Source organism: Somniosus microcephalus, unplaced genomic scaffold (assembly GCF_052327205.1).
Source record: "Somniosus microcephalus isolate GS21.2 unplaced genomic scaffold, FLI_Smic_1.0 unresolved_chr7, whole genome shotgun sequence".
In the NCBI taxonomy this organism is placed as follows: domain Eukaryota; kingdom Metazoa; phylum Chordata; class Chondrichthyes; order Squaliformes; family Somniosidae; genus Somniosus; species Somniosus microcephalus.
This window is the reverse complement of record NW_028225185.1, coordinates 5,015,419-5,039,044: the sequence shown is the minus strand read 5'-3', so window position 1 is coordinate 5,039,044 and position 23,626 is coordinate 5,015,419. Positions and strand designations below refer to the sequence as shown.

Sequence of the window (23,626 nt, the reverse complement as noted above, 5' to 3'; positions counted from 1 at the left end):
GGGGTGTAGGGCTGGAGGAGGTTACAGAGATAGGGAGGGGTGTAGGGGCTGGAGGAGGTTACAGAGATAGGGAGGGGTGTAGGGCTGGAGGAGGTTACAGAGATAGGGAGGGGTGTAGGGGCTGGAGGAGGTTGCAGAGATAGGATGGGGTGTAGGGGCTGGAGGGGGTTACAGTGATGGGGAGGGGTGTAGGGCTGGAGGGGGTTACAGAGATAGGGTGGGGTGTAGGGCTGGAGGAGGTTACAGAGATAGGGAGGGGTGTAGGGGCTGGAGGAGGTTACAGAGATAGGGAGAGGTGGTGGGCTGGAGGAGGTTACAGAGATAGGGAGGGGTGTAGGGGCTGGAGGAGGTTACAGAGATAGGGAGAGGTGTAGGGCTGGAGGAGGTTACAGAGATAGGGAGGGTTGTAGGGGCTGGAGGAGGTTACAGAGATAGGGAGAGGTGTTGGGCTGGAGGAGGTTACAGAGATAGGGAGGGGTGTAGGGGCTGGAGGAGGTTACAGAGATAGGGAGGGGTGTAGGGCTGGAGGAGGTTACAGAGATAGGGAGGGGTGTAGGGGCTGGAGGAGGTTACAGAGATAGGATGGGGTGTAGGGGCTGGAGGGGGTTACAGTGATGGGGAGGGGTGTAGGGCTGGAGGGGGTTACAGAGATAGGGTGGGGTGTAGGGCTGGAGGAGGTTACAGAGATAGGGAGGGGCGTAGGGGCTGGAGGAGGTTACAGAGATAGGGAGAGGTGGTGGGCTGGAGGAGGTTACAGAGATAGGGAGGGTTGTAGGGGCTGGAGGAGGTTACAGAGATAGGGAGGGGTGTAGGGGCTGGAGGGGGTTACAGAGATAGGGTGGGGTGTAGGGCTGGAGGAGGTTACAGAGATAGGGAGGGGTGTGGGGGCTGGAGGAGGTTACAGAGATAGGGAGAGGTGTAGGGCTGGAGGGGGTTACAGAGATAGGGAGGGGTGTAGGGGCTGGAGGAGGTTACAGAGATAGGGAGGGGTGTGGGGGCTGGAGGAGGTTACAGAGATAGGGAGGGGTGTAGGGGCTGGAGGGGGTTACAGAGATAGGGAGGGGTGTAGGGGCTGGAGGAGGTTACAGAGATAGGGAGGGGTGTAGGGCTGGAGGAGGTTACAGAGATGGGGAGGGGCTGGAGGGGGTTACAGAGATAGGGAGGGGTGTAGGGGCTGGAGGAGGTTACAGAGATAGGGAGAGGTGTAGGGCTGGAGGAGGTTACAGAGATAGGGAGAGGTGTAGGGCTGGAGGGGGTTACAGAGATGGGGAGGGGTGTAGGGCTGGAGGAGGTTACAGAGATAGGGAGGGGTGTAGGGCTGGAGGGGGTTACAGAGATCGGGAGGGGTGTAGGGGCTGGAGGAGGTTACAGAGATAGGGAGGGGTGTAGGGGCTGGAGGGGGTTACAGAGATAGGGAGGGGTGTAGGGCTGGAGTGGATCAGTCGCTACACAGTCCCATTTAAAGGGACAGATTAAGAGCTTCCACTGACAGCTCTGGGGGGGCGGGGGGAAAGAGGGCTTTACACAGTGACCAGCTGAGCCATGCGTCTGTGCCGCGAGTGTATCTCAGCCACGGCAGCTGCCCTCAGTTCTGGGGGCTGGCTGGGGAACTCCCAGGGTTCCAGCTCCTGTTTTCCAGCGACCTTGCTCATTGTGCGGAGTCGGCTGAGGGCAGCTCGAACGCCTCCTGTGGTTGGAAAACCGGCCAACCGGGCCCTTACACTCGGCTCGCGTATATATATATATAATATATATATAAAAAAAAACTCTTGATTCAGGCTGCAGCGTGCACTTGGGGAAAAAGTAATAAAACCACTCCTTACCTCCCACACCAGCACACACTTATTCACCTTCTTGACAACCTCATCGTCCGATCCGTCGTCATCTGTGTGGGGCCGGGGGGTGAAAAAGGGAAAAACAAAAAAAAGCACAAGGTTAGACGCTCTGCAGCGGGAAATGAACCGGACCGATTCCCAGCACGGTGAACGGCATTCAGCCACAATCGCCACCCGGGCCCAGTCCACACACATCCACGAGCAGGTCCTCCCCCTCGCTGCTGCTCGGTCGGTCTTCTGACGATCAGCTGCAACTCCGGCCTGTCCGTTTAAGGCCACTGCGTTCATGGGCAAATCCAGGCGATTGTAGCGTAGAATCAGACAGCAGAGGAGGAGGCCAATCGGCCCGTCGTGCCCGTGCCAGCTCTTTGAAAAAGCTGGCCAATTAGTCCCACTCCCTCCCCCCCGCCCTTGCTCTCTCCCCGAGGTCCATCATTGGGGAGTTGCCACTATAGATTTTCGGCCGCGGGTCAATTTTACCCTCCCGCTGATTTAATTGATCCGTTGGGAGCTGTCTCCCGGCGGTTAGACCGCAATATCCGGCTCCGCTACCCCGGCAACAGGCTCGCACGCACACACACGTTCCGTGAATTTCACTAACCCAACAGCACAAGACCCACGACTCACCGTCGTCCCGGGAGCTAGCCGTCTGTTCGGCCCACTTTATGCGGTGCAGCATCAATCGCTTGAACTTCTTCTGCGCCTTTGGACCTGAATGGACAAGACAGGCAACACGTGAAAAACCACAATTCTCGGCTTTTTCACCCACCTGAAGGTGCAGGCAATGTGGGCATCACCACCTCCCGCACTCAACGTAAAGCTCCCTCTACACTGTCCCATTACACACTCCCAGGGCAGATACAGCACGGGTTAGATACAGAGTAAAGCTCCCTCTGCACTGTCCCATCAAACACTCCCAGGGCAGGTACAGCACGGGTTAGATACAGAGTAAAGCTCCCTCTACACTGTCCCATCAAACACTCCCAGGGCAGGTACAGCACGGGTTAGATACAGAGTAAAGCTCCCTCTACACTGTCCCCATTAAACACTCCCAGGGCAGGTACAGCACGGGTTAGATACAGAGTAAAGCTCCCTCTACACTGTCCCCATCAAACACTCCCAGGGCAGGTACAGCACGGGTTAGATACAGAGTAAAGCTCCCTCTACACTGTCCCATCAAACACTCCCAGGGCAAGTACAGCACGGGTTAGATACAGAGTAAAGCTCCCTCTACACTGTCCCATCAAACACTCCCAGGGCAGGTACAGCACGGGTTAGATACAGAGTAAAGCTCCCTCTACACTGTCCCCATCAAACACTCCCAGGGCAGGTGCAGCACAGGTTAGATACAGAGTAAAGCTCCCTCTACACTGTCCCATCAAACACTCCCAGGGCAGGTACAGCATGGGTTAGACACAGAGTAAAGCTCCCTCTACACTGTCTCATCAAACACTCCCAGGGCAGGTACAGCACGGGTTAGGTACAGAGTAAAGCTCCCTCTACACTGTCCCATCAAACACTCCCAGGGCAGATACAGCACGGGTTAGATACAGAGTAAAGCTCCCTCTACACTGTCCCCATCAAACACTCCCAGGGCAGGTACAGCACGGGTTAGATACAGAGTAAAGCTCCCTCTACACTGTCCCCATCAAACACTCCCAGGGCAGGTACAGCACGGGTTAGATACAGAGTAAAGCTCCCTCTACACTGTCCCCATCAAACACTCCCAGGGCAGGTACAGCACGGGTAAGATACAGAGTAAAGCTCCCTCTACACTGTCCCATCAAACACTCCCAGGGCAGGTACAGCACGGGTTAGATGCAGAGTAAAGCTCCCTCTACACTGTCCCATCAAACACTCCCAGGGCAGGTACAGCACAGGTTAGATACAGAGCAAAGCTCCCTCTACACTGTCCCATCAAACACTCCCAGGGCAGGTACAGCACGGGTTAGATACAGAGTAAAGCTCCCTCTACACTGTCCCATCAAACACTCCCAGGGCAGGTACAGCACGGGTTAGATACAGAGTAAAGCTCCCTCTACACTGTCCCATCATACACTCCCAGGGCAGGTACAGCATGGGGTTAGATACAGAGTAAAGCTCCCTCTACACTGTCCCATCAAACACTCCCAGGGCAGGTACAGCACGGGTTAGATACAGAGTAAAGCTCCCTCTACACTGTCCCATCATACACTCCCAGGGCAGGTACAGCACGGGGTTAGATACAGAGTAAAGCTCACTCTACACTGTCCCATCAAACACTCCCAGGGCAGGTACAGCACGGGGTTAAATACAGAGTAAAGCTCCCTCTACACTGTCCAACAATGTATCTTAACCGATACAAGAGCTGCACTGACCTGGCAATTTCCCATCGACCGCCTTTGAGCGAGACGGACAATCTGCCACTCGATTGGGGACAGATTTGGGCTCTGAAACTGCCCCAAACTCGGGGCGGGGGCAGGATGGGGAGACATTCAGCCCATCTACCTGGGCTGGCCCGAGGTTGGGTACAGAGGACAAGGTCCAGCCCTCACATTTGCTCACCTCCCTCCACCACCACCACGTTAACGTCTTTGTGCAGGACCACGGTTCCCGTCAGGTACAGCTGTCCCGCATTCGTCTCCACTTTGAACTTCTTCGCCGAGTTGCTTAGATTCCGGATTCTGTAAGTAGCAGAGGACGATTAGTGTTACTGTTGGAGGGGCAGTACTGAGGGAGCGCCGCACTGTCGGAGGGGCAGTACTGAGGGAGCGCCGCACTGTCGGAGGGGCAGTACTGAGGGGGCGTCGCACTGTCGGAGGGGCAGTACTGAGGGAGTGCCGCACTGTCGGAGGGGCCGTACTGAGGGAGCGCCGCACTGTCGGAGGGGCAGTAGTGAGGGAGCGCCGCACTGTCGGAGGGGCGGTACTGAGGGAGCGCGGCACTGTCGGAGGGGCAGTACTGAGGGAGTGCCGCACTGTCAGAGGGGCAGTACTGAGGGAGTACCGCACTGTCGGAGGGGCCGTACTGAGGGAGCGCCGCACTGTCGGAGGGGCAGTACTGAGGGAGCGCCGCACTGTCAGAGGGGCGGTACTGAGGGAGCGCCGCAGTTTCGGAGGAACAGTACTGAGGGAGCGCCGCACTGTCGGAGGGGCAGTACTGAGGGAGCGCCGCACTGTCGGAGGGGCGGTACTGAGGGAGCGCGGCACTGTCGGAGGGGCAGTACTGAGGGAGTGCCGCACTGTCAGAGGGGCAGTACTGAGGGAGTGCCGCACTGTCGGAGGGGCCGTACTGAGGGAGCGCCGCACTGTCGGAGGGGCAGTACTGAGGGAGCGCCGCACTGTCAGAGGGGCGGTACTGAGGGAGCGCCGCAGTTTCGGAGGAACAGTACTGAGGGAGCGCCGCACTGTCGGAGGGGCAGTACTGAGGGAGCGCCGCACTGTCGGAGGGGCAGTACTGAGGGAGCGCCGCACTGTCGGAGGGTCAGTACTGAGGGAGCGCCGCACTGTCGGAGGGGCGGTACTGATGGAGCGCCGCACTGTCGGAGGGGCAGTACTGAGGGAGCACCGCACTGTCGGAGGGGCGGTACTGATGGAGCGCCGCACTGTCGGAGGGGCAGTACTGAGGGAGCGCCGCACTGTCGGAGGGGCAGTACTGAGGAAGCGCTACACTGTCGGAGGGGCAGTACTGAGGGAGCGCCGCACTGTCGGAGGGGTGGTACTGAGGGAGCGCCGCACTGTCGGAGGGGCGGTACTGAGGGAGCGCCGCATTGTCGGAGGGGCAGTACTGAGGGAGCGCCGCACTGTCGGAGGGGCCGTCTTTCAGATGAGACGTTAAACTGAGGCCCAGTCTGCCCTCTCAGGTGCACGTAAAAGATCTCAGGGTCATTATTTGGAAGAAGAGCAGGGGGAGTTCTCCTCGGTGTCCTGGGGCCAATATTTATCCCTCAACCAACATCGCTTAAAAGAATGATCTGGCCATTATCACGATGCGTGTTTGTGGGATCTTGCTGTGCAAAAATTGACTGCCGCGTTTCCCACATTACAACAGTGACCACACTTCAAAAAAAGTAGGCTGCGAAGACGCCAACAGCATTCCAAATTCTCGCCGGAGTGGATTTAGACAGGGACCTCATAAAGCTATTCGACCTTGTTATGCATCGCAGCTGACCTACACACACACACACACAAATATTCTTCACTTGGTAGAGTGCCGGTGATCCCCTCGAAGGCTGGGAGTAGATGCAGCACCTGCCGTGGTTCAGAGTCGGACAAAGCAGAGAAGGCCCAATTCAACCGCGAGTCATGCGGTGCTGGCTGACCCCTGTCTGAGTTAGTAAGGCTGGCGGAGGGGGCCTACAATTGCTCTAAGCACTCCTGGGATGAGAGGGCTGTCCTATGAGGAGAGATTGAGTAGACTGGGCCGATACTCTCTGGAGTTTAGAAGAATGAGAGGTGATCTCATTGAAACATACAAGATTCTGAGGGGGATTGACAGGGTAGATGCTGAGAGGCTGTTTCCCCCTGGCTGGAGAGTCTAGAACCAGGGGTCACAGTCTCAGGATAAGGGGTCGGCCATTGAGGACTGAGATGAGGAGGAATTTCTTCACTCAGAGGGCGGTGAATCTTTGGAATTCTCTGCCCCAGAGGGCTGTGGAGGCTCAGTCGTTGAGTATATTCAAGGCCGAGATCGATAGATTTTTGGACTCTCGGGGAATCGAGGGATATGGGGATCGGGCGGGAAGGTGGAGTTGAGGTCGAAGATCAGCCATGATCTGATTGAATGGCGGAGCGGACTCGAGGGGCCGAATGGCCGACTCCCGCTGCTAATTCTGATGTTCTTGCGAAAGGGGGAGGACGAATAAATCGGCCGGCATTCCTGCTCCCGGTCACCATCCAGCCCCCACCTTGCTGGAGAGTGCGCGAGCGTGCGGACGTCGGGATTCGGCGCAGGCGCGATGCCCCCCACAGCCAAACAGCCCAAGGACGGCGGCCCATTCAGGCGAGTTGAAGAGGCACCACCTCAGAGGAGCTGCACTTGGGAAGGTAAAGAAGGGACAACCATCCTGCCGGAGAAAAGGACGAGGCCATTAAACCCCCCCCACACTCGATGGAACTCACCGATAGACAGCGATGTGGGCGCCCTGGGACACGTCCTCCTTTAGTTTCTTCATCTTCTTCTCCCTCCGCTGGTCGGCCGTCAGTTTGCGGGCGCTGTTGGCATCCTGATGGGCTCTGGCGGCCAATAAAATACATCGTCGGCGATGCACGAGTGGCGATTTTCCCCAGCTGCGCCTCCCAGCTACCTCCCCACACCCGCGGGAGTACAGCTCAACCCCACCCTCCAATCTTTCGGTCCCCGTAACTCGGCTCCCTCGAGCTCACTTGGCCTCCACCCCTCTTGCCACCCATCCCATCCGCCCCTCCCTCCCTCTTCCCCTGTCCCATTCACCCCTGTCCCGCACCCATACAACCCCCGAACGCTGCACCCTCTACCCGCCATCCGTCCCGCTCTCCTGCCCCATCCCATCTATCTGTCCCCGTTCACCCCATCGCTACCTCTTCCCCAACACCAATCAGGAACGCAGAGCTAAAGGGTGGAAGAGCAACGTATACTCAATGGAGTTTAGAAGAATGAGAGGTGATCTTATCGAAACATATTAGATACTGAGGAGGCTCGACAAGGTAGATGCAGAGAGGATGTTTCCCCTCGTGGGGAAATCTAGAACTCGGGGCACAGTTTCAGAATAAAGGGTCGCCCTTTTAGAACTGAGATGAGGAGGAATTTCTTCTCTCAGAGGGTCGTAAATCTGTGGAATTCTCTGCCCCGGAGAGCCGTGGAGGCTGGGTCATTGAATATATTTAAGGTGGAGATTTTTGCAAGATAAGGGAGTGAAGGGTTATGGGGAGCGGGCGGGGAAGTGGCTTTGAGCCCAAGATCAGCCATGATCTTACTGAATGGCGGAGCAGGCTCGAGGGGCCGAGTGGCCTGCTCCTGTTTCTTATGTTCTTAGGTAAGGTAGTTATGCCAAATCTTTATAAAACACCGGTGAGGCCCCAGCTGGAGCACTGCGGCCAATTCCGGGCACCGCACCGTGTCCGGCGGCAGGAGGGTCGGTGACCAGAGGGCACAGATTTGAGGTGATTGGTAAAAGAATCGGAGGTGACGCGAGGAAAGAATTTTTACGCAGAGAATTGTTGTGATCTGGAAAGCGCTGCCTGAAAGGGCGGTGGGAGCAGATTCAACAATGACTTTCAAAAGGGAATTGGAGAAATACTTTGACATAAATCGTGCCATTTATGTAGAAAGGACTTATGAAATATACTGGGTGGCCTGCGGGTGGCGCTGTCCAGGGAGAGTATAAATACTAGGGCACGGGCCCAACTTGCGCAGGACATTTTGTAAACAGGAACTAGTGAAGGATAACTAGACCTCCATGTTGTGAAAGTCAATTAAAGCCTTGTTTAATACTCTTGCGTCATACTTGATGGGGGAAAGTTGGCCGGGCTGCGGGGAAAGAGCAGGGGGAGAGAGTGGGACTAATTGGAGAGCTCTTTCAAAGAGCCGGCACGGGCACGATGGGCCGAATGGCCTCCTCCTGTGCTGTCTGATTCAATGAACCACGTGCACCTCTGGCCCGCACCCATGCAAGCCCCCTAAACACTGCACCAGCCATCCCAGCCAGCTCGCCGAGCTATCTGCCCACTCCACACCCGCCCACCCCCACACCCTCCCTCCACAGTGTTTCAGCCCGTCTGAGGAAGGATGTTCTTGCCATGGAGGGAGTGCAGCGAAGATTCACCAGACTGATACCTGGGATGGCAGGAATGACGTATGAGGAGAGATTGGGTCGATTGGGCTTATATTCGCTGGAGTTTAGAAGAATGAGAGGGGATCTCATTGAAACTTATAAAATTCTAACAGGACTAGACAGACTAGATGCAGGAAGGATGTTCCCGATAGTCAGGGAGTCCAGAACCAGGGGTCACAGTCTAAGGATAAGGGGTAAGCCATTTAGGACTGAGATGAGGAGGAATTTCTTCACCCAGAGAGTGGTGAACCTGTGGAATTCTCTACCACAGAAGGCAGTAGAGGCCAATTCATTAAATATATTCAAGAAGGAGTTAGATATATTTCTTAAGGCTAAAGGGATCACGGGATATGGGGAGAAGGCAGGGACAGGGTACTGAATTTGGATGATCAGCCATGATCTCATTGAATGGCTCGAGGGGCCGAATGGCCGACTCCTGCTCCCATCTTCTATGTTTCTATTCCGCCCCCCCCTTGTGCCCACTTACTTTAGTCTCTTGGCCATCTGTGCCCTGACGTGAGCCTCGACCTTGGTGGGATCCTGCACGGCTTCCGTACCCAGGACCCGCATCAGATTGGAGATTCGCACTGCGGAGAGAGGTAAGGGGCGAGGTTAGGAGGTGTGGGGGGGGGGGGGATCGCGCAGACGTGGGTGTGGGCGGGGTGAGGGGGCACAGGTTGGCGGTGGCTCCTTACCCTTTGGCTCGGGCGGAGGCATCAGCCCCAGCCGGATCTTCTCCTGCATCTCCTTCAGCCCCTCCCTCCGGGTCTGGCGCCGCAGTTTCTTCTGCTCCTTCTTGGTCAGGTAAACGCCGAGCGTCACGGGCTTGTCGGTGTCGACTGCGCCGGCGGGAGAAACAAAGAGCAACCAGTCAGTCAGAGTCTGACGCACGCGCGCGATGGCGGCCGCGCAGAAACGCCACAGAGGCGGTGTTCGCAACGCGCGACCCGGCTTCATACGTGGTGTGCGCCGCTCTGTCGGAGGGGCGGTACTGAGGGAGCGCCGCACTGTTGGAGGGGCAGTGCTGAGGGAGCGCCGCACTGTCGGAGGGGCAGTACTGAGGGAACGCCGCACTGTCGGAGGGGCGGTTCTGAGGGAACGCCGCACTGTCGGAGGGGCGGTACTGAGGGAGCGCCGCTCTGTCGGAGGGGCGGTACTGAGGGAGAGCCGCATTGTCGGAGGAGCAGTACTGAGGGAGCGCCGCACTGTCGGAGGGGCGGTACTGAGGGAGCGCCGCACTGTCGGAGGGGCGGTACTGAGGGAGCGCCGCACTGTCGGAGGGGCGGTACTGAGGGAGCGCCGCACTGTCGGAGGTGCAGTACTGAGGGAGCGCCGCACTGTCGGAGGTGCAGTACTGAGGGAGCGCCGCACTGTCGGAGGGGCAGTACTGAGGGAGCGCCGCACTGTCGGAGGGGCAGTGCTGAGGGAGCGCCGCACTGTCGGAGGGGCGGTACTGAGGGAGCGCCGCACTGTCGGAGGGTCAGTACTGAGGGAGCGCCGCACTGTCGAAGGGGTAGTACTGAGGGAGCGCCGCACTGTCGGAGGGGCAGTACTGAGGGAGCGCCACACTGTCGGAGGGGCAGTACTGAGGGAGCGCCGCACTGTCGGAGGGGCGGTACTGAGGGAGCGCCGCACTGTCGGAGGGGCAGTACTGAGGGAGCGCCGCACTGTCGGAGGGGCAGTACTGAGGGAACGCCGCACTGTCGGAGGGGCGGTTCTGAGGGAGCGCCGCACTGTCGGAGGGGCAGTACTGAGGGAACGCCGCACTGTCGGAGGGGCGGTTCTGAGGGAGCGCCGCACTGTCGGAGGGGCAGTACTGAGGGAGCGCCGCACTGTCGGTGGGGCGGTACTGAGGGAGCGCCGCACTGTCGGAGGGGCGGTACTGTGGGAGCGCTGCACTGTCGGAGGGGCAGTACTGAGGGAGCGCCGCACTGTCGGAGGGGCAGTACTGAGGGAGCGCCGCACTGTCGGAGGGGCAGTACTGAGGGAGCGCCGCACTGTCGGAGGGGCAGTACTGAGGGAGCGCCGCACTGTCGGAGGGGCAGTACTGAGGGAGCGCCGTGCTGTCGGAGGGGCAGTACTGAGGGAGCGCCGCACTGTCGGAGGGGCGGTACTGAGGGAGCGCCGCACTGTCGGAGGGGCGGTACTGAGGGAGCGCTGCACTGTCGGAGGGGCGGTACTGAGGGAGCGCCGCACTGTCGGAGGGGCGGTACTGAGGGAGCGCTGCACTGTCGGAGGGGCGGTACTGTGGGAGCGCCACACTGTCGAAGATGCCGTATTTCAGATGAGATGTTAAACCGAGGCCCCGTCTGCTCTCTCAGGTGGGCGTAAGAGATCCCACATCCACTGTTGGAAAAAGAGCAGGGGGAGTTCTCCCCGGTGTCCTGGGGCCAATATTTATCCCTCAACCAACATCACTAAAAACAGATGATCTGGTCGTTATCACATTGCTGTTTGTGGGAGCTTGCTGTGCGCAAATTGGCTGCCGCGTGTGTGTGTGTGACCTGTGATCCCGATCTTACAGCCTGCACTGGAGGCGCCAACGTTAAACCCTCAGTGACGTACATACCTGGAGGGCTGATCTGGGTTGGATGCTCAACGAGGTTCGTGATTCCGTGAAAATTCTGTTCACTCGACAGGTTGACCAGAGACCTGCATGAGCAGACACAGTGTTTAAATTTAAGACAAGGCGGGGGGGGGTGGGGGAAATACAGAGAAACACCAAGACAGCAGATCTGTACCGATACAGCTGGGATCCTGCTCTCTCTCTCTCCGTTTTCTTTACAAGTTATCAGCTCTTGGAATGCAGGGGACACAGGTGAGGCTGCATTGGTTGCCTTTCCCTCATTGTCCCGGCCACTCCACAGGGAATTAAGTTCCAACCCCATAGTGTGGGACAGCAGTCAGTGACAGGCCATACCTGGTGGGCATGACAGGCGCTGGACATTTGTGAGCCAGACCATCCACCAGATTTATTCAATTGGATTTCACAAGGCAGGGTTTGAATTCATGACCTGTGGGTTGCCAGTTCTGACCTATCAGCCGTGACTCAGTGGGGTCGCTCCCTCTCTCTCGCCTCGGAGTCAGAAGGTCGTGGGTTCGAGTCCCACTCCAGAGACTTGAGCACAAAATCCAGGCTGACACTCCCAGTGCAGTACTGAGGGAGCGCCGCACTGTCGGAGGGGCGGTACTGAGGGAGCGCCGCACTGTCGGAGGGGCAGTACTGAGTGAGCGCCGCACTGTCGGAGGGGCAGTACTGAGGGAGCGCCGCACTGTCGGAGGGGCGGTACTGAGGGAGCGCCGCACTGTCGGAGGGGCGGTACTGAGGGAGCGCCGCACTGTCAGAGGGGCGGTACTGAGGGAGCGCCGCACTGTCGGAGGGGCAGTACTGAGTGAGCGCCGCACTGTCGGAGGGGCAGTACTGAGGGAGCGCCGCACTGTCGGAGGGGCAGTACTGAGGGAGCGCCGCACTGTCGGAGGGGCGGTACTGAGGGAGCGCCGCACTGTCAGAGGGGCGGTACTGAGGGAGCGCCGCACTGTCAGAGGGGCGGTACTGAGGGAGCGCCGCACTGTGGGAGGGGCGGTACTGAGGGAGCGCCGCACTGTCGGAGGGGCGGTACTGAGGGAGCGCCGCACTGTCAGAGGGGCGGTACAGAGGGAGCGCCGCACTGTGGGAGGGGCGGTACTGAGGGAGCGCCGCACTGTCGGAGGGGCGGTACTGAGGGAGCGCCGCACTGTCAGAGGGGCGGTACAGAGGGAGCGCCGTGCTGTCGGAGGGGCAGTACTGAGGGAGCGCCGCACTGTCAGAGGGGCGGTACTGAGGGAGCGCCGCACTGTCGGAGGGGCGGTACTGAGGGAGCGCCGCACTGTCGGAGGGGCGGTACTGAGGGAGCGCCGCACTGTCAGAGGGGCGGTACAGAGGGAGCGCCGTGCTGTCGGAGGGGCGGTACAGAGGGAGCGCCGTGCTGTCGGAGGGGCAGTACTGAGGGAGCGCCGCACTGTCGGAGGGGCGGTACTGAGGGAGCGCCGCACTGTCGGAGAGGCGGTACTGAGGGAGCGCCGCACTGTCGGAGGGGCAGTACAGAGGGAGCGCCGTGCTGTCGGAGGGGCAGTACTGAGGGAGCGCCGCACTGTCGGAGGGGCAGTACTGAGGGAGCGCCGCACTGTCGGAGGGGCAGTACTGAGGGAGCGCCGCACTGTCGGAGGGGGCGGTACTGAGGGAGTACCGCACTGTCAGAGGGGCCGTCTTTCGGATGAGACGTTAAACCGAGGCCCCATCTGCCCTCTCGGGTGAACATAAAAGATCCCATGGAAACTATTGGGAGAAGAGCCGGGGGAGTCCTGGGCCCAATATTTATCCCTCAATCAACATCACTAAAAAACAGATGATCTGATCATTATCACATTGCTGTTTGTGGGAGCTTCCTGTGCTCAATTAGGCTGCCGCGTTTCCCACATTACAACTGAGACCACACTTCAATAAGTACTTCTGAGGAGAGATTGGGTCGATTGGGCTTATACTCGCTGGAGTTTAGAAGATTGAGAGGGGATCTCATTGAAACCTATAAAATTCTGACAGACTAGGTGCAGGAAGGATGTTCCCGATGGCGGGGGAGTCCAGAACCAGGGGTCACAGTCTAAGGATAAGGGGTAAGCCATTTAGGACAGAGATGAGGAGGAATTTCTTCACCCAGAGAGTGGTGAACCTGTGGAATTCTCTACCACAGAAGGCAGTAGAGGCCAATTCATTAAATATATTCAAGAAGGCGTTGGATATATTTCTTGAGGCTAAAGGGATCAAGGGATATGGGGAGAAGGCAGGGACAGGGTACTGAACTTGGATGATCAGCCATGATCTCATTGAATGGCGGAGCAGGCTCGAGGGGCCGAATGGCCGACTCCTGCTCCTATCTTCTATGTTTCTATGTTTCATTGGCTGTAAAGCGCTTTGGGACGTCCGATGGTCATGAAAGGAGCTGTAGAAATAGCAACATAGAAGATAGGAGCAGGAGTCGGCCATTCGGCCCCTCGAGCCTGCTCCGCCATTCAATTCGATCATGGCTGATCATCCAAATTCAGTACCCTGTCCCTGCCTTCTCCCCATGTCCCTTGATCCCTTTAGACTTAAGAAAAGGCAAGTTCTTTATTTCTAGAGCCACCACAACGCCATAATCTCAAAAACTACCGCGCGCATGCTGCCCGGGAAGAGCCCGCGTCGACATCGGGACGAGAGCAGAATCAGACCCGGCTGTGCTGCCCCACAGCCTCCAACACTGGCTGCCGAGACTCGCACATGAATGGCCAATCGGGGCCAGGCACTGAAGGGGCGAGAGGCACCAAGGGAAACCGGACCCGAGCAACTATCAGCGGCGCAGGAGGAGGAGTGGGGGGGGGGGAAGAATGCTGGGGAAATACATCCTGTGTGTCTTGCAATAATTCTCTTCGCTGCGGTACTGCCCGCCAGCAGTAGATGGCGGCGCTGCACCACATTTTGGGGGAAGCCGGTGAATTATGGACCAACACCGCCACCTGGTGGCGCGCGGCTGAAAATTACGCTTTCCCGGGCAGGCCCAACACAGCACGCTGGGTTCCCACTGTAACCCCCGGAATCTGGGAGGTTCAGGGGCGATTTGGTCGAAGTTTTCATGATATTAAGGGGAACAGATAGGGTAGATAGAGAGAGAAACTATTTCTGCTGGTCGGGGAGTCTCGGACTAGGGGGCAGAGTCTAAGAATTAGAGCCAGACCTTTCAGGAGTGAAGTTAGGAAACACTTCTACACACAAAGGGCGGTAGAAGTTTGGAACTCTCTTCCGCAAATGATGCTGGGCAATTGTTAATTTTAAATCGGAGATTGAGATTTTTGTTAAGCAAAGGTATTAAGGAATATGGGGCAAAGGCGGGTGGATGGAGTTAGATCAGCCATGATCTCACTGAATGGCAGAGCGGGCTCGAGGGGCTGAATGGCCTCCTCCTGCTCTGATGTTCCTTATGGGGCTAGGCTGCTCTCGGTCTCGCACGCATCACTCTGGTGCTGGGGGGGGGGGGGGGCGGAGAGGGGAAGAGATCCGAGGAGAACCCGGGCGATCCCTTTTGCACCTCCCCCTGGTTGATTTCTAAGCAGCAACAGCAGGAGATCTCAGACACGTAGGTGTGTGTGTGTATGAATGTGCCTGCGTGCGTGTGTGCCTGCGGAGACTGCGTGTGTGAGAGTGAGTGTGACTGCGTGAGTGAGTGTGTGAGCATGTGTGACCGCGCGTGACTGCGAGTGAGTGTGACTGCGCGTGTGCGAGCGCGCGAGAGTGAGTGTGGCTGTGTGAGTGAGTGTGACTGTGTGACTGCGTGTGAGCGTGAGTGCGCCTGAGTGTGTGAGCGCATCAGTGTGTGTGTGAGCGAGTGTGTGTGTGTGAGCGCGAGAGCGCGTGTGTGAGCGTGCGAGCGTGTGTGTGAGCGCGTGTGAGCATGAGTGTGTGTGTGAGCATGTGAGTGAGTGTGTGTGTGTGTGAGCGTGAGTGCGAGAGCGTGCGAGAGCGAATGTGAGTGAGAGTGAGTGAGTGTGAGAGAGTGTGAGAGTGTGTGAGAGTGTGTGAGAGTGTGAGTGTGAGAGTGAGTGTGAGAGTGAGTGTGAGAGAGAGAGTGAGAGAGAGAGTGTGAGGGAGTATGTGTGAGAGAGTGAGTGAGAGTGAATGTGTGTGAGAGAGTGTGAGAGAGTGAGAGTGAATGTGTGTGTGAGCGTGAGTGTGAGAGTGTGTGTGTGAGTGTGAGTGTGTGTGCGTGAGCGTGCGGGGGTTCCAGGGCGTGAGGCGGTGTGATGCCTGACCCCACAAATCCCCTCACAGCGTCCGACACGGTCTCACTTTCTCGGAGCTGCAGCGAGTCCCTCAGCCCTCCTCAGGAGGAGAGCCAGATCTAAAGTTCACTTCCCACTCTCCGCCCAGCTGGTGACCCAACTTGAAACTCACAGTTCAATCCCTCCATGAATAATGTACGAATCCCACCACTCGATTTCCGGCACCTCTCCCTCCCTCAGCTCCTTCTTGGGGGCAATCAGAGCCAACTTGGTCGAGGTCTGGATTCCCGTCTTCTTGGCTGCCTGGGCGATCTCGGTCTGTAGTTTCTCCAACTGTGCCTGGGAGCGGAATGAGAAGCTGCATTAATGACAGAGCTTCAGCATCTCGCTTACACCCCGCAACTTTCAGCTCACCGTCCCCCTCCCTCCCTCCATCCTCCTCCCTCTCCCCGCCCTCCTCCCCCTCTCCGCCCTTCTCCCCCTCTCCGCCCTCCTCCGCCACCCCCCTCCCCGCCCTCCTCCTCTGGATTGTCTCCTCCCTCTCTCCACCCTCCTCCCTGCTCCCTCTCTCCATCCTCCTCCCCTGGATTGTCTCCTCCCTCTCTCCACCCTCCTCCCTCTCGCCATCCTCCTCCTCTGGATCGTCTCCTCCCTCTCCTCTAAACGTATAAAATTCTGACAGGGCTAGACAGACTGGATGCAGGGAGGATGTTTCCCCTGGCTGGGGGGGTCTAGAACGAGGGGTCACAGTCTCAGGATACGGGGTAGGACATTTAGGACTGAGACGAGTGAGTGGGTGAGAACATGACGGATGGAATATGATGTGGATAAATGTGAAGTTGTCCACTTTGGTAATAAACAGAAAGGCAGAGTATTTCCTAAATGGTGAAAGATTGGGGAATGCAGATGCTCAAAGGGACCTGGGTGTCCTTGTACATGAGTCACTGAAAGTGAATGTGCAGGTGCAGCAAGCCATTAGGAAGGCAAATGGTATGCTGGCCTTCATTACAAGAGGATTTGAGTACAGGAGTAAAGAAGTCTTACTCCAATTATATAAGGCCTTGGTGAGACCACACCTGGAGTACCGTGTACAATTTTGGTCTCCTTACCTAAGGAAGGATATACTTGCCATAGAGGGAGTGCAGCGAAGGTTCACGAGACTGATTCCTGGGATGGCGGGACTGTCGTATGAGAAGAGATTGAGTAAACTAGGCCTGTATTCTCTTGAATTCAGAAGAATGAGAGGGGATCTCATTGAAGCATACAAAATTATTACAGGACTTGATAGGGTGGATGCTGAGAGAATGTTTCCCTTGGCTGGGGAGTCTAGAACCAGGGGCCACAGCCTCAGGATAAAGGGGAGGCCATTCAGGACTGAGAGGAGAAGAAATTTCTTCACACAGAGGGTGGTGAATCTTTGGAATTCTCTACCCCACAGGGCTGTGGAGGCTCAGTCATTGGGTATATTCAAAACAGAAGTCGATAGATTTCTGACGAGTAAGGACATCAAGGGATATGGCGATAGGGCTGGTGAGTGGAGTTGAGGTCGATGATCAGCCATGATCTCATTGAATGGCGGAGCAGGCTCGAGCGGCCGAATGGCCGACTCCTGCTCCTATTTCTCTATGTTTCTACCCCTCACCATCCTCCTCCCCTGGATTATCTCCGCTTTCTTTTATACATTCTCGGGATGTGGGCAAGGCCGGCACTTATTGCCCGACCCCAGTTGCCCCCCCCACCCCCCCCCGCCGAGAAGGCGAGCTGACTCGCTGGGCCGCTTCAGAGAGGGGCGGGTCAAGAGTCAACCATGTTGGGTGTAGGACTGGAGTCACATAGAGGCCCCGACCGGGTAAGGACGGCAGGTTTCCTGTCCGAAAGGAAGCAGATCCAATAGTAAAGAGAACCGGATCAATACTAGATGACTAGACTAGATGCTGGAAGAGTGTTCCCGATGGTCGGGGGAGTCCAGAACCAGGGGTCACAGTCTAAGGATAAGGGGTAGGCCATTTAGGACTGAGATGAGAAGGAATTTCTTCACCCAGAGAGTGGTGAACCTGTGGAATTCTCTACCACAGAAGGCAGTAGAGGCCAATTCATTAAATATATTCAAGATGTATTTCTTAAGGCTAAAGGGATCAAGGGATATGGGGAGAAAGCAGGGACAGGGTACTGAATTTGGATGATCAGCCATGATCTCATTAAATGGCGGAGCAGGCTCGAGGGGCCGAATGGCCGACTCCTGCTCCTATCTTCTATGTTTCTGTGTTTCTAATACTTGAAAAGGAAAAATTTGCAGGGCTACGGGGAGCGAGCGGCAGGGGGGGCGGGGGGGAAACAATCTCTCTGCATCGACTCTATCAAAACCCATTCATGATACAGGAAACTCTCGATTTACCGACAGCTAAATCTGTTAACCGGCAAAATTCAGGAGTAGGTTCAGGTTACGTTTTACTTCATATTAGTGGCAGTTCCTGGATCTGTGGCCGTGTAACCGGGGTTCCTGCACTTGTTGCTAAGCAACAGGGACGCCTGGTCTGGGGCCGGAGTGCCTGCACATGTTGCTAAGCAACAGGGAAGCCTGGATTTGTTGCTGTGTACGGGGCTCTCGTACCTTTTAACTATACCGCTCTGTAATCTGGACTTTTTGATAAACCGGCACCACGCCGGTGCCGGATAGAAAAGAGTTTCCTGTATTAGATCAGGTCACCCCCTTCCGCCGCCTCTTTCAAGAGGGGAGAAGACCCCGAGGCTGCTCATTCCGAGCGGCCGCTGGTACCTTGGTCCGTATCCTCTGGGCGATTTTCTCGAACTTGCCCCTCTCGTGGAAGCGGAACAGCCTCTTCTGGCGCTGGGAGGGCAGCACGGGCACGCGGGGGTCGTAGAAGGTGTTGGACTCCAGGTCGTCGGCCGGCTTCTCCTTCAGCAGCAGCTGCTTGAACTGCTCCCGCTTCACCGCCCGGATGTTGGCCTTCAGGGTGGGCATCCGGTGGGTCAGCTCCACCTCCTTGCCCGTGGCGTCCACCGTCCGGCCCTGGTCGTCCAGGATCAGCGGCGTCGGCTTCAGGTGCTCCTTCGACTCGACCTTGCTGCCGGCGGAAACAAAGGGTGACGTGAATCTTGTCATTCGTGAAAGAAAGACTTCTGAAATAATACTGGGCGGCCTGCGGGCGGCGCTGTCCAGGGAGAGTATAAATACTCGGGCACGAGCCCAGCTTGCGCAGGACATTCTTTAACAGGAACTAGTGAAGGACACAACTAGACCTCCATGTTGTAAAACAGTTGATTAAAGCTTTGTTTAACGCTTAGACCAAGTGCCTAGTAGTCTTCTTACGTCAAAGAGTTTAAATTTTTTTTTTTTTAAATACGTCAAATTTTAATGCGTCAGTCGAGAAACTCCAGTATGATTGGACATGTTGGGTGATTGGGCAGATGCAGTATAATGTGGATAAATGCGAGGTTATCCACTTTGGTGGCAAAAACAGGAAGGCAGATTATTATCTGAACGGCAATAGATTGGGAGAAGGGGAAGTGCAAAGAGACCTGGGTGTCCTTGTGCACCAGTCGCTGAAGGTAAGCATGCAGGTGCAGCAGGTGGTTAAGGCGGCAAATGGTATGTTGGCCTTCGTAGCGAGAGAGTTCGAGTACAGGAACAAGGATGTCTTGCTGCAGTTGTACAGGGCCTTGGTGAGACCGCACCTTGAGTATTGTGTGCAGTTTTGGTCGCCTTATCTGAGGAAGGATGTTCTTGCCATGGAGGGAGTGCAGCGAAGATTCACCAGGTTGATACCTGGGATGGCAGGAATGACGTATGAAGAGAGATTGGGTTGATTGGGCTTATATTCGCTGGCGTTTAGAAGAATGAGAGGGGATCTCATTGAAACTTATAAAATTCTAACAGGACTGGACAGACTAGATGCAGGAAGGATGTTCCCGATGGTCGGGGAGTCCAGAACCAGGGGTCACAGTCTAAGGATAAGGGGTAAGCCATTTAGGACTGAGATGAGGAGGAATTTCTTCACCCAGAGAGCGGTGAACCTGTGGAATTCTCTACCACACAAGGCAGTTGAGGCCAATTCATTAAATATATTCAAGAAGGAGTTGGATATATTTCTTAAGGCTAAAGGGATCAAGGGATATGGGGAGAAAGCAGGGACAGGGTACTGAATTTGGACGATCAGCCATGATCGCATTGATTTGGCGGAGCAGGCTCGAGGGGCCGAATGGCCCACTCCTGCTATCTTCTAAGTTTCTATGTTATAAGAAAGGTTTTCGAAAGGAGTTGCCGGGGGGGCGGGGGGCGGGGGGGGGCGGCGGTCAAACAATGTTCCTCAGCAGCATGGCTCAGTGTCGACCACACTGGGGTGGGGTACGGAACGGAGCAGAGTCCTCAGCGACACTCCCATCATCGGATGCGAGGCTGTACTCAGCAGGCAGTTCTTCCCTAGCCCCAGGACGCCAGCCATTTTTTGGTACAGTTACTTCTACCTCTCGGGCGCCAATCCCTGCTCCCACTGACCTTAGCAACCTCTCTGTCCAAGCTGCTTTGCCTGGTCGATAAACTTGTATCAAACCTTGGTTAGACTACACTTGGAGCACTGCGCACAGTTCTGGTCTCCATATACCTCGGTTAGACCGCACTTGGAGCACTGCGCACAGTTCTGGTCTCCATATACCTCGGTTAGACCGCACTTGGAGCACTGTGCACAGTTCTGGTCTCCATATACCTCGGTTAGACCACACTTGGAGCACTGTGCACTGTTCTGGTCTCCATATACCTTGGTTAGACCACACTTGGAGCACTGTGCACAGTTCTGGTCTCCATATACCTTGGTTAGACCACACTTGGAGCACTGTGCACAGTTCTGGTCTCCATATACCTTGGTTAGACCACACTTGGAGCACTGTGCACAGTTCTGGTCTCCATATACCTTGGTTAGACCACACTTGGAGCACTGTGCACAGTTCTGCTCTCTATACACCTTGGTTAGACCACACTTGGAGCACCATGCACAGTTCTGGTCTCCATATACCTTGGTTAGACCACACTTGGAGCACTGCGCAGTGTTCTGGTCTTCATATTATAAAAAGGACATAGAGGCACTGGTGCAAAAAAGATTTACAAGGACGATACCAGAACTGAGAGGTTATACTTATCAGGAAAGATTGACCAGGCTGGGGCTCTTTTCTCTAGAAGAGAGAAGGCTGAGGGGTGACCTGATTGAGGTCTTCAAGATTATGAAAGGGTTCGATAGGTTAGACGTAGAGAAGATGTTTCCACTTGTGGGGGAGACCAGAACTAGGGGCCATCAATAGAAGATCGTCACTAATAAATCCAATCGGGAATTCAGGAGAAACTTCTTTACCCAGAGAGTGGTGAGAATGTGGAACTCGCTACCACAGGGAGTGGTTGAGGCGAATAGTATCGATGCATTTAAGGGGAAGCTGGATAAACACATGAAGGAGAAAGGAATCGAAGGATATGGTGATAGGGTGAGATGAAGAGGGGTGGGAGGAGGCTGGTGTTGATGGGGTGAGATGAAGAGGGGTGGGAGGAGGCTGGTGTTGATGGGGGGAGATGAAGAGGGGCGGGAGGAGGCTGGTGTTGATGGGGTGAGATGAAGAGAGGTGGGAGGAGGCTGGTGTTGATGGGGTGAGATGAAGAGGGGGTGGGAGGAGGCTGGTGTTGATGGGGTGAGATGAAGAGGGGTGGGAGGGGGCTGGTGTTGATGGGGTGAGATGAAGAGGGGTGGGAGGGGGCTGGTGTTGATGGGGTGAGATGAAGAGGGGTGGGAGGAGGCTGGTGTTGATGGGGTGAGATGAAGAGGGGTGGGAGGAGGCTGGTGTGGATGGGGTGAGATGAAGAGGGGTGGGAGGAGGCTGGTGTTGATGGGGTGAGATGAAGAGGGGTGAGAGGAGGCTGGTGTTGATGGAGTGAGAGGAAGAGGGGTGGGAGGAGGCTGGTGTTGATGGGGTGAGATGAAGAGGGGTGGGAGGAGGCTGGTGTTGACGGGGTGAGATGAAGAGGGGTGGGAGGAGGCTGGTGTTGATGGGGTGAGATGAAGAGGGGTGGGAGGAGGCTGGTGTTGATGGGGTGAGATGAAGAGGGGTGGGAGGAGGCTGGTGTTGATGGGGGGAGATGAAGAGGGGCGGGAGGAGGCTGGTGTTGATGGGGTGAGATGAAGAGGGGTGGGAGGAGGTTGGTGTTGATGGGGTGAGATGAAGAGGGGTGGGAGGAGGCTGGTGTTGATGGGGTGAGATGAAGAGGGGTGGGAGGAGGCTGGTGTTGACGGGGTGAGATGAAGAGGGGTGGGAGGAGGCTGGTGTTGATGGGGTGAGATGAAGAGGGGTGGGAGGAGGCTGGTGTTGATGGGGTGAGATGAAGAGGGGTGGGAGGAGGCTGGTGTTGATGGGGGGAGATGAAGAGGGGCGGGAGGAGGCTGGTGTTGATGGGGTGAGATGAAGAGGGGTGGGAGGAGGCTGGTGTTGATGGGGTGAGATGAAGAGAGGTGGGAGGAGGCTGGTGTTGATGGGGTGAGATGAAGAGGGGTGGGAGCAGGCTGGTGTTGATGGGGTGAGATGAAGAGGGGTGGGAGGAGGCTGGTGTTGATGGGGTGAGATGAAGAGGGGTGGGAGGAGGCTGGTGTTGATGGGGTGAGATGAAGAGGGGTGGGAGGAGGCTGGTGTTGATGGGGTGAGATGAAGAGGGGTGGGAGGAGGCTGGTGTTGATGGGGTGAGATGAAGAGGGGTGGGAGGAGGCTGGTGTTGATGGGGTGAGATGAAGAGGGGTGGGAGGAGGCTGGTGTGGGTGGGGAGAGATGAAGAGGGGTGGGAGGAGGCTGGTGTTGATGGGGTGAGATGAAGAGGGGTGGGAGGAGGCTGGTGTTGATGGGGTGAGATGAAGAGGGGTGGGAGGAAGCTGGTGTTGATGGGGTGAGATGAAGAGGGGTGGGAGGGGGCTGGTGTTGATGGGGGAGATGAAGAGGGGTGGGAGGAGGCTGGTGTTGATGGGGTGAGATGAAGAGGGGTGGGAGGAGGCTGGTGTTGATGGGGTGAGATGAAGAGGGGTGGGAGGAGGCTGGTGTTGATGGGGTGAGATGAAGAGGGGTGGGAGGAGGCTGGTGTTGATGGGGTGAGATGAAGAGGGGTGGGAGGAGGCTGGTGTGGGGAATAAACACCGGCACGGAGCAGTGCGGCCGAATGGCCTGTTTCTGTGTTGGATTTACTGTGTAATGGCCCAGTGACTAAGCAGCATTCAAACCATTGAGCTGACTCACACAATCAACGGGATCCGGGTGCCCAGTGACTGAGGGACCCTCCCCAGCGCCACACACACTGACGCAGGAACCGCCCCCCCACCCCATGCCACGCAGTACCCCGCACCCCACCACCACCCCCCCCGGCGCCGCAGGCACGGATACTCACGGAGGGGCGATGCCCATGGCGTGGAGGTTGGCGAGTCCCACCAGGTTGGTGCTCTGCAGCAGGCCCGGCTTCAGCGAGAGCTGGGTCTGGATGCGGGCCTGCAGTTCCGCCGCCTTCTTGGCCTTCTCGATGGCGTCATTCATGAAGGAGGCGGCCTGGGACGGCTGGATGGTCTGCCCCATCGGCGGCAGGTCGGCAGTGGGGATGGGGGCCGAAACCCGCTGGAGGGAAACACACCACACGTTACACAAGGGGGACCCTCGGGACGTCCCAAAGCGCTTTACAGCCAATCAAGCACTTTCTGAAGTGTGGTCACTGTTGTAATGTGGGAAACGCGGCTGCCAATTTGCGCACAGCAAGCTCCCACAATCAGCAACGTGATAATGACCAGATCATGTGGTTTTTTTTAAAGTGAAGTTGGTTGAGGGACAACCCTCGCAGATCTCAGCGCTCCTCCAATTCTGGCCTCTCGCTCATACCCCGGTTTCCATCGCTCCACCATTGGCGGCCGTGCCTTCAGCTGCCTGGGCCCCGAGCTCTGGAATTCCCTCCCTAAACCTCTCCGCCTCTCTCTCCTCCTTTAAGACGCTCCTTAAAACCGACCTCTTTGACCAAGCTTTTGGTCACCTGTCCTAATATCTCCTTATGTGACTCAATGTCAAATTTTGTTTGATAATCGCTCCTGTGAAGCGTCCTGGGACGTTTTACTGTATTAGAGGCACGTTATAAATGGGGGCTGTTGTTGGGATAAATATTGGCCCAGGAGACTGGGGAGAACTCCCCCTACTC

General features: G+C 56.7%; 1 protein-coding gene across 1 annotated transcript in view; it reads right to left on the bottom strand.

Annotated features, from left to right (window-relative positions):
- The window catches only part of prpf3 (PRP3 pre-mRNA processing factor 3 homolog (yeast)), a 50,553-nt gene that overhangs the window by 4,348 nt on the left and 22,579 nt on the right, over positions 1 to 23,626 (bottom strand). Inside the window, exons 6-15 of the mRNA XM_085978523.1 lie at positions 22,838 to 23,058; positions 18,191 to 18,500; positions 15,587 to 15,753; positions 11,195 to 11,277; positions 9,321 to 9,464; positions 9,113 to 9,212; positions 6,935 to 7,048; positions 4,380 to 4,498; positions 2,463 to 2,546; positions 1,824 to 1,885 (exon numbers count right to left, since the gene is read on the bottom strand). Coding sequence (XP_085834649.1) covers positions 1,824 to 1,885; positions 2,463 to 2,546; positions 4,380 to 4,498; positions 6,935 to 7,048; positions 9,113 to 9,212; positions 9,321 to 9,464; positions 11,195 to 11,277; positions 15,587 to 15,753; positions 18,191 to 18,500; positions 22,838 to 23,058 — 1,404 coding nt within the window. The remainder of the gene's footprint in view (positions 1 to 1,823; positions 1,886 to 2,462; positions 2,547 to 4,379; positions 4,499 to 6,934; positions 7,049 to 9,112; positions 9,213 to 9,320; positions 9,465 to 11,194; positions 11,278 to 15,586; positions 15,754 to 18,190; positions 18,501 to 22,837; positions 23,059 to 23,626) is intronic.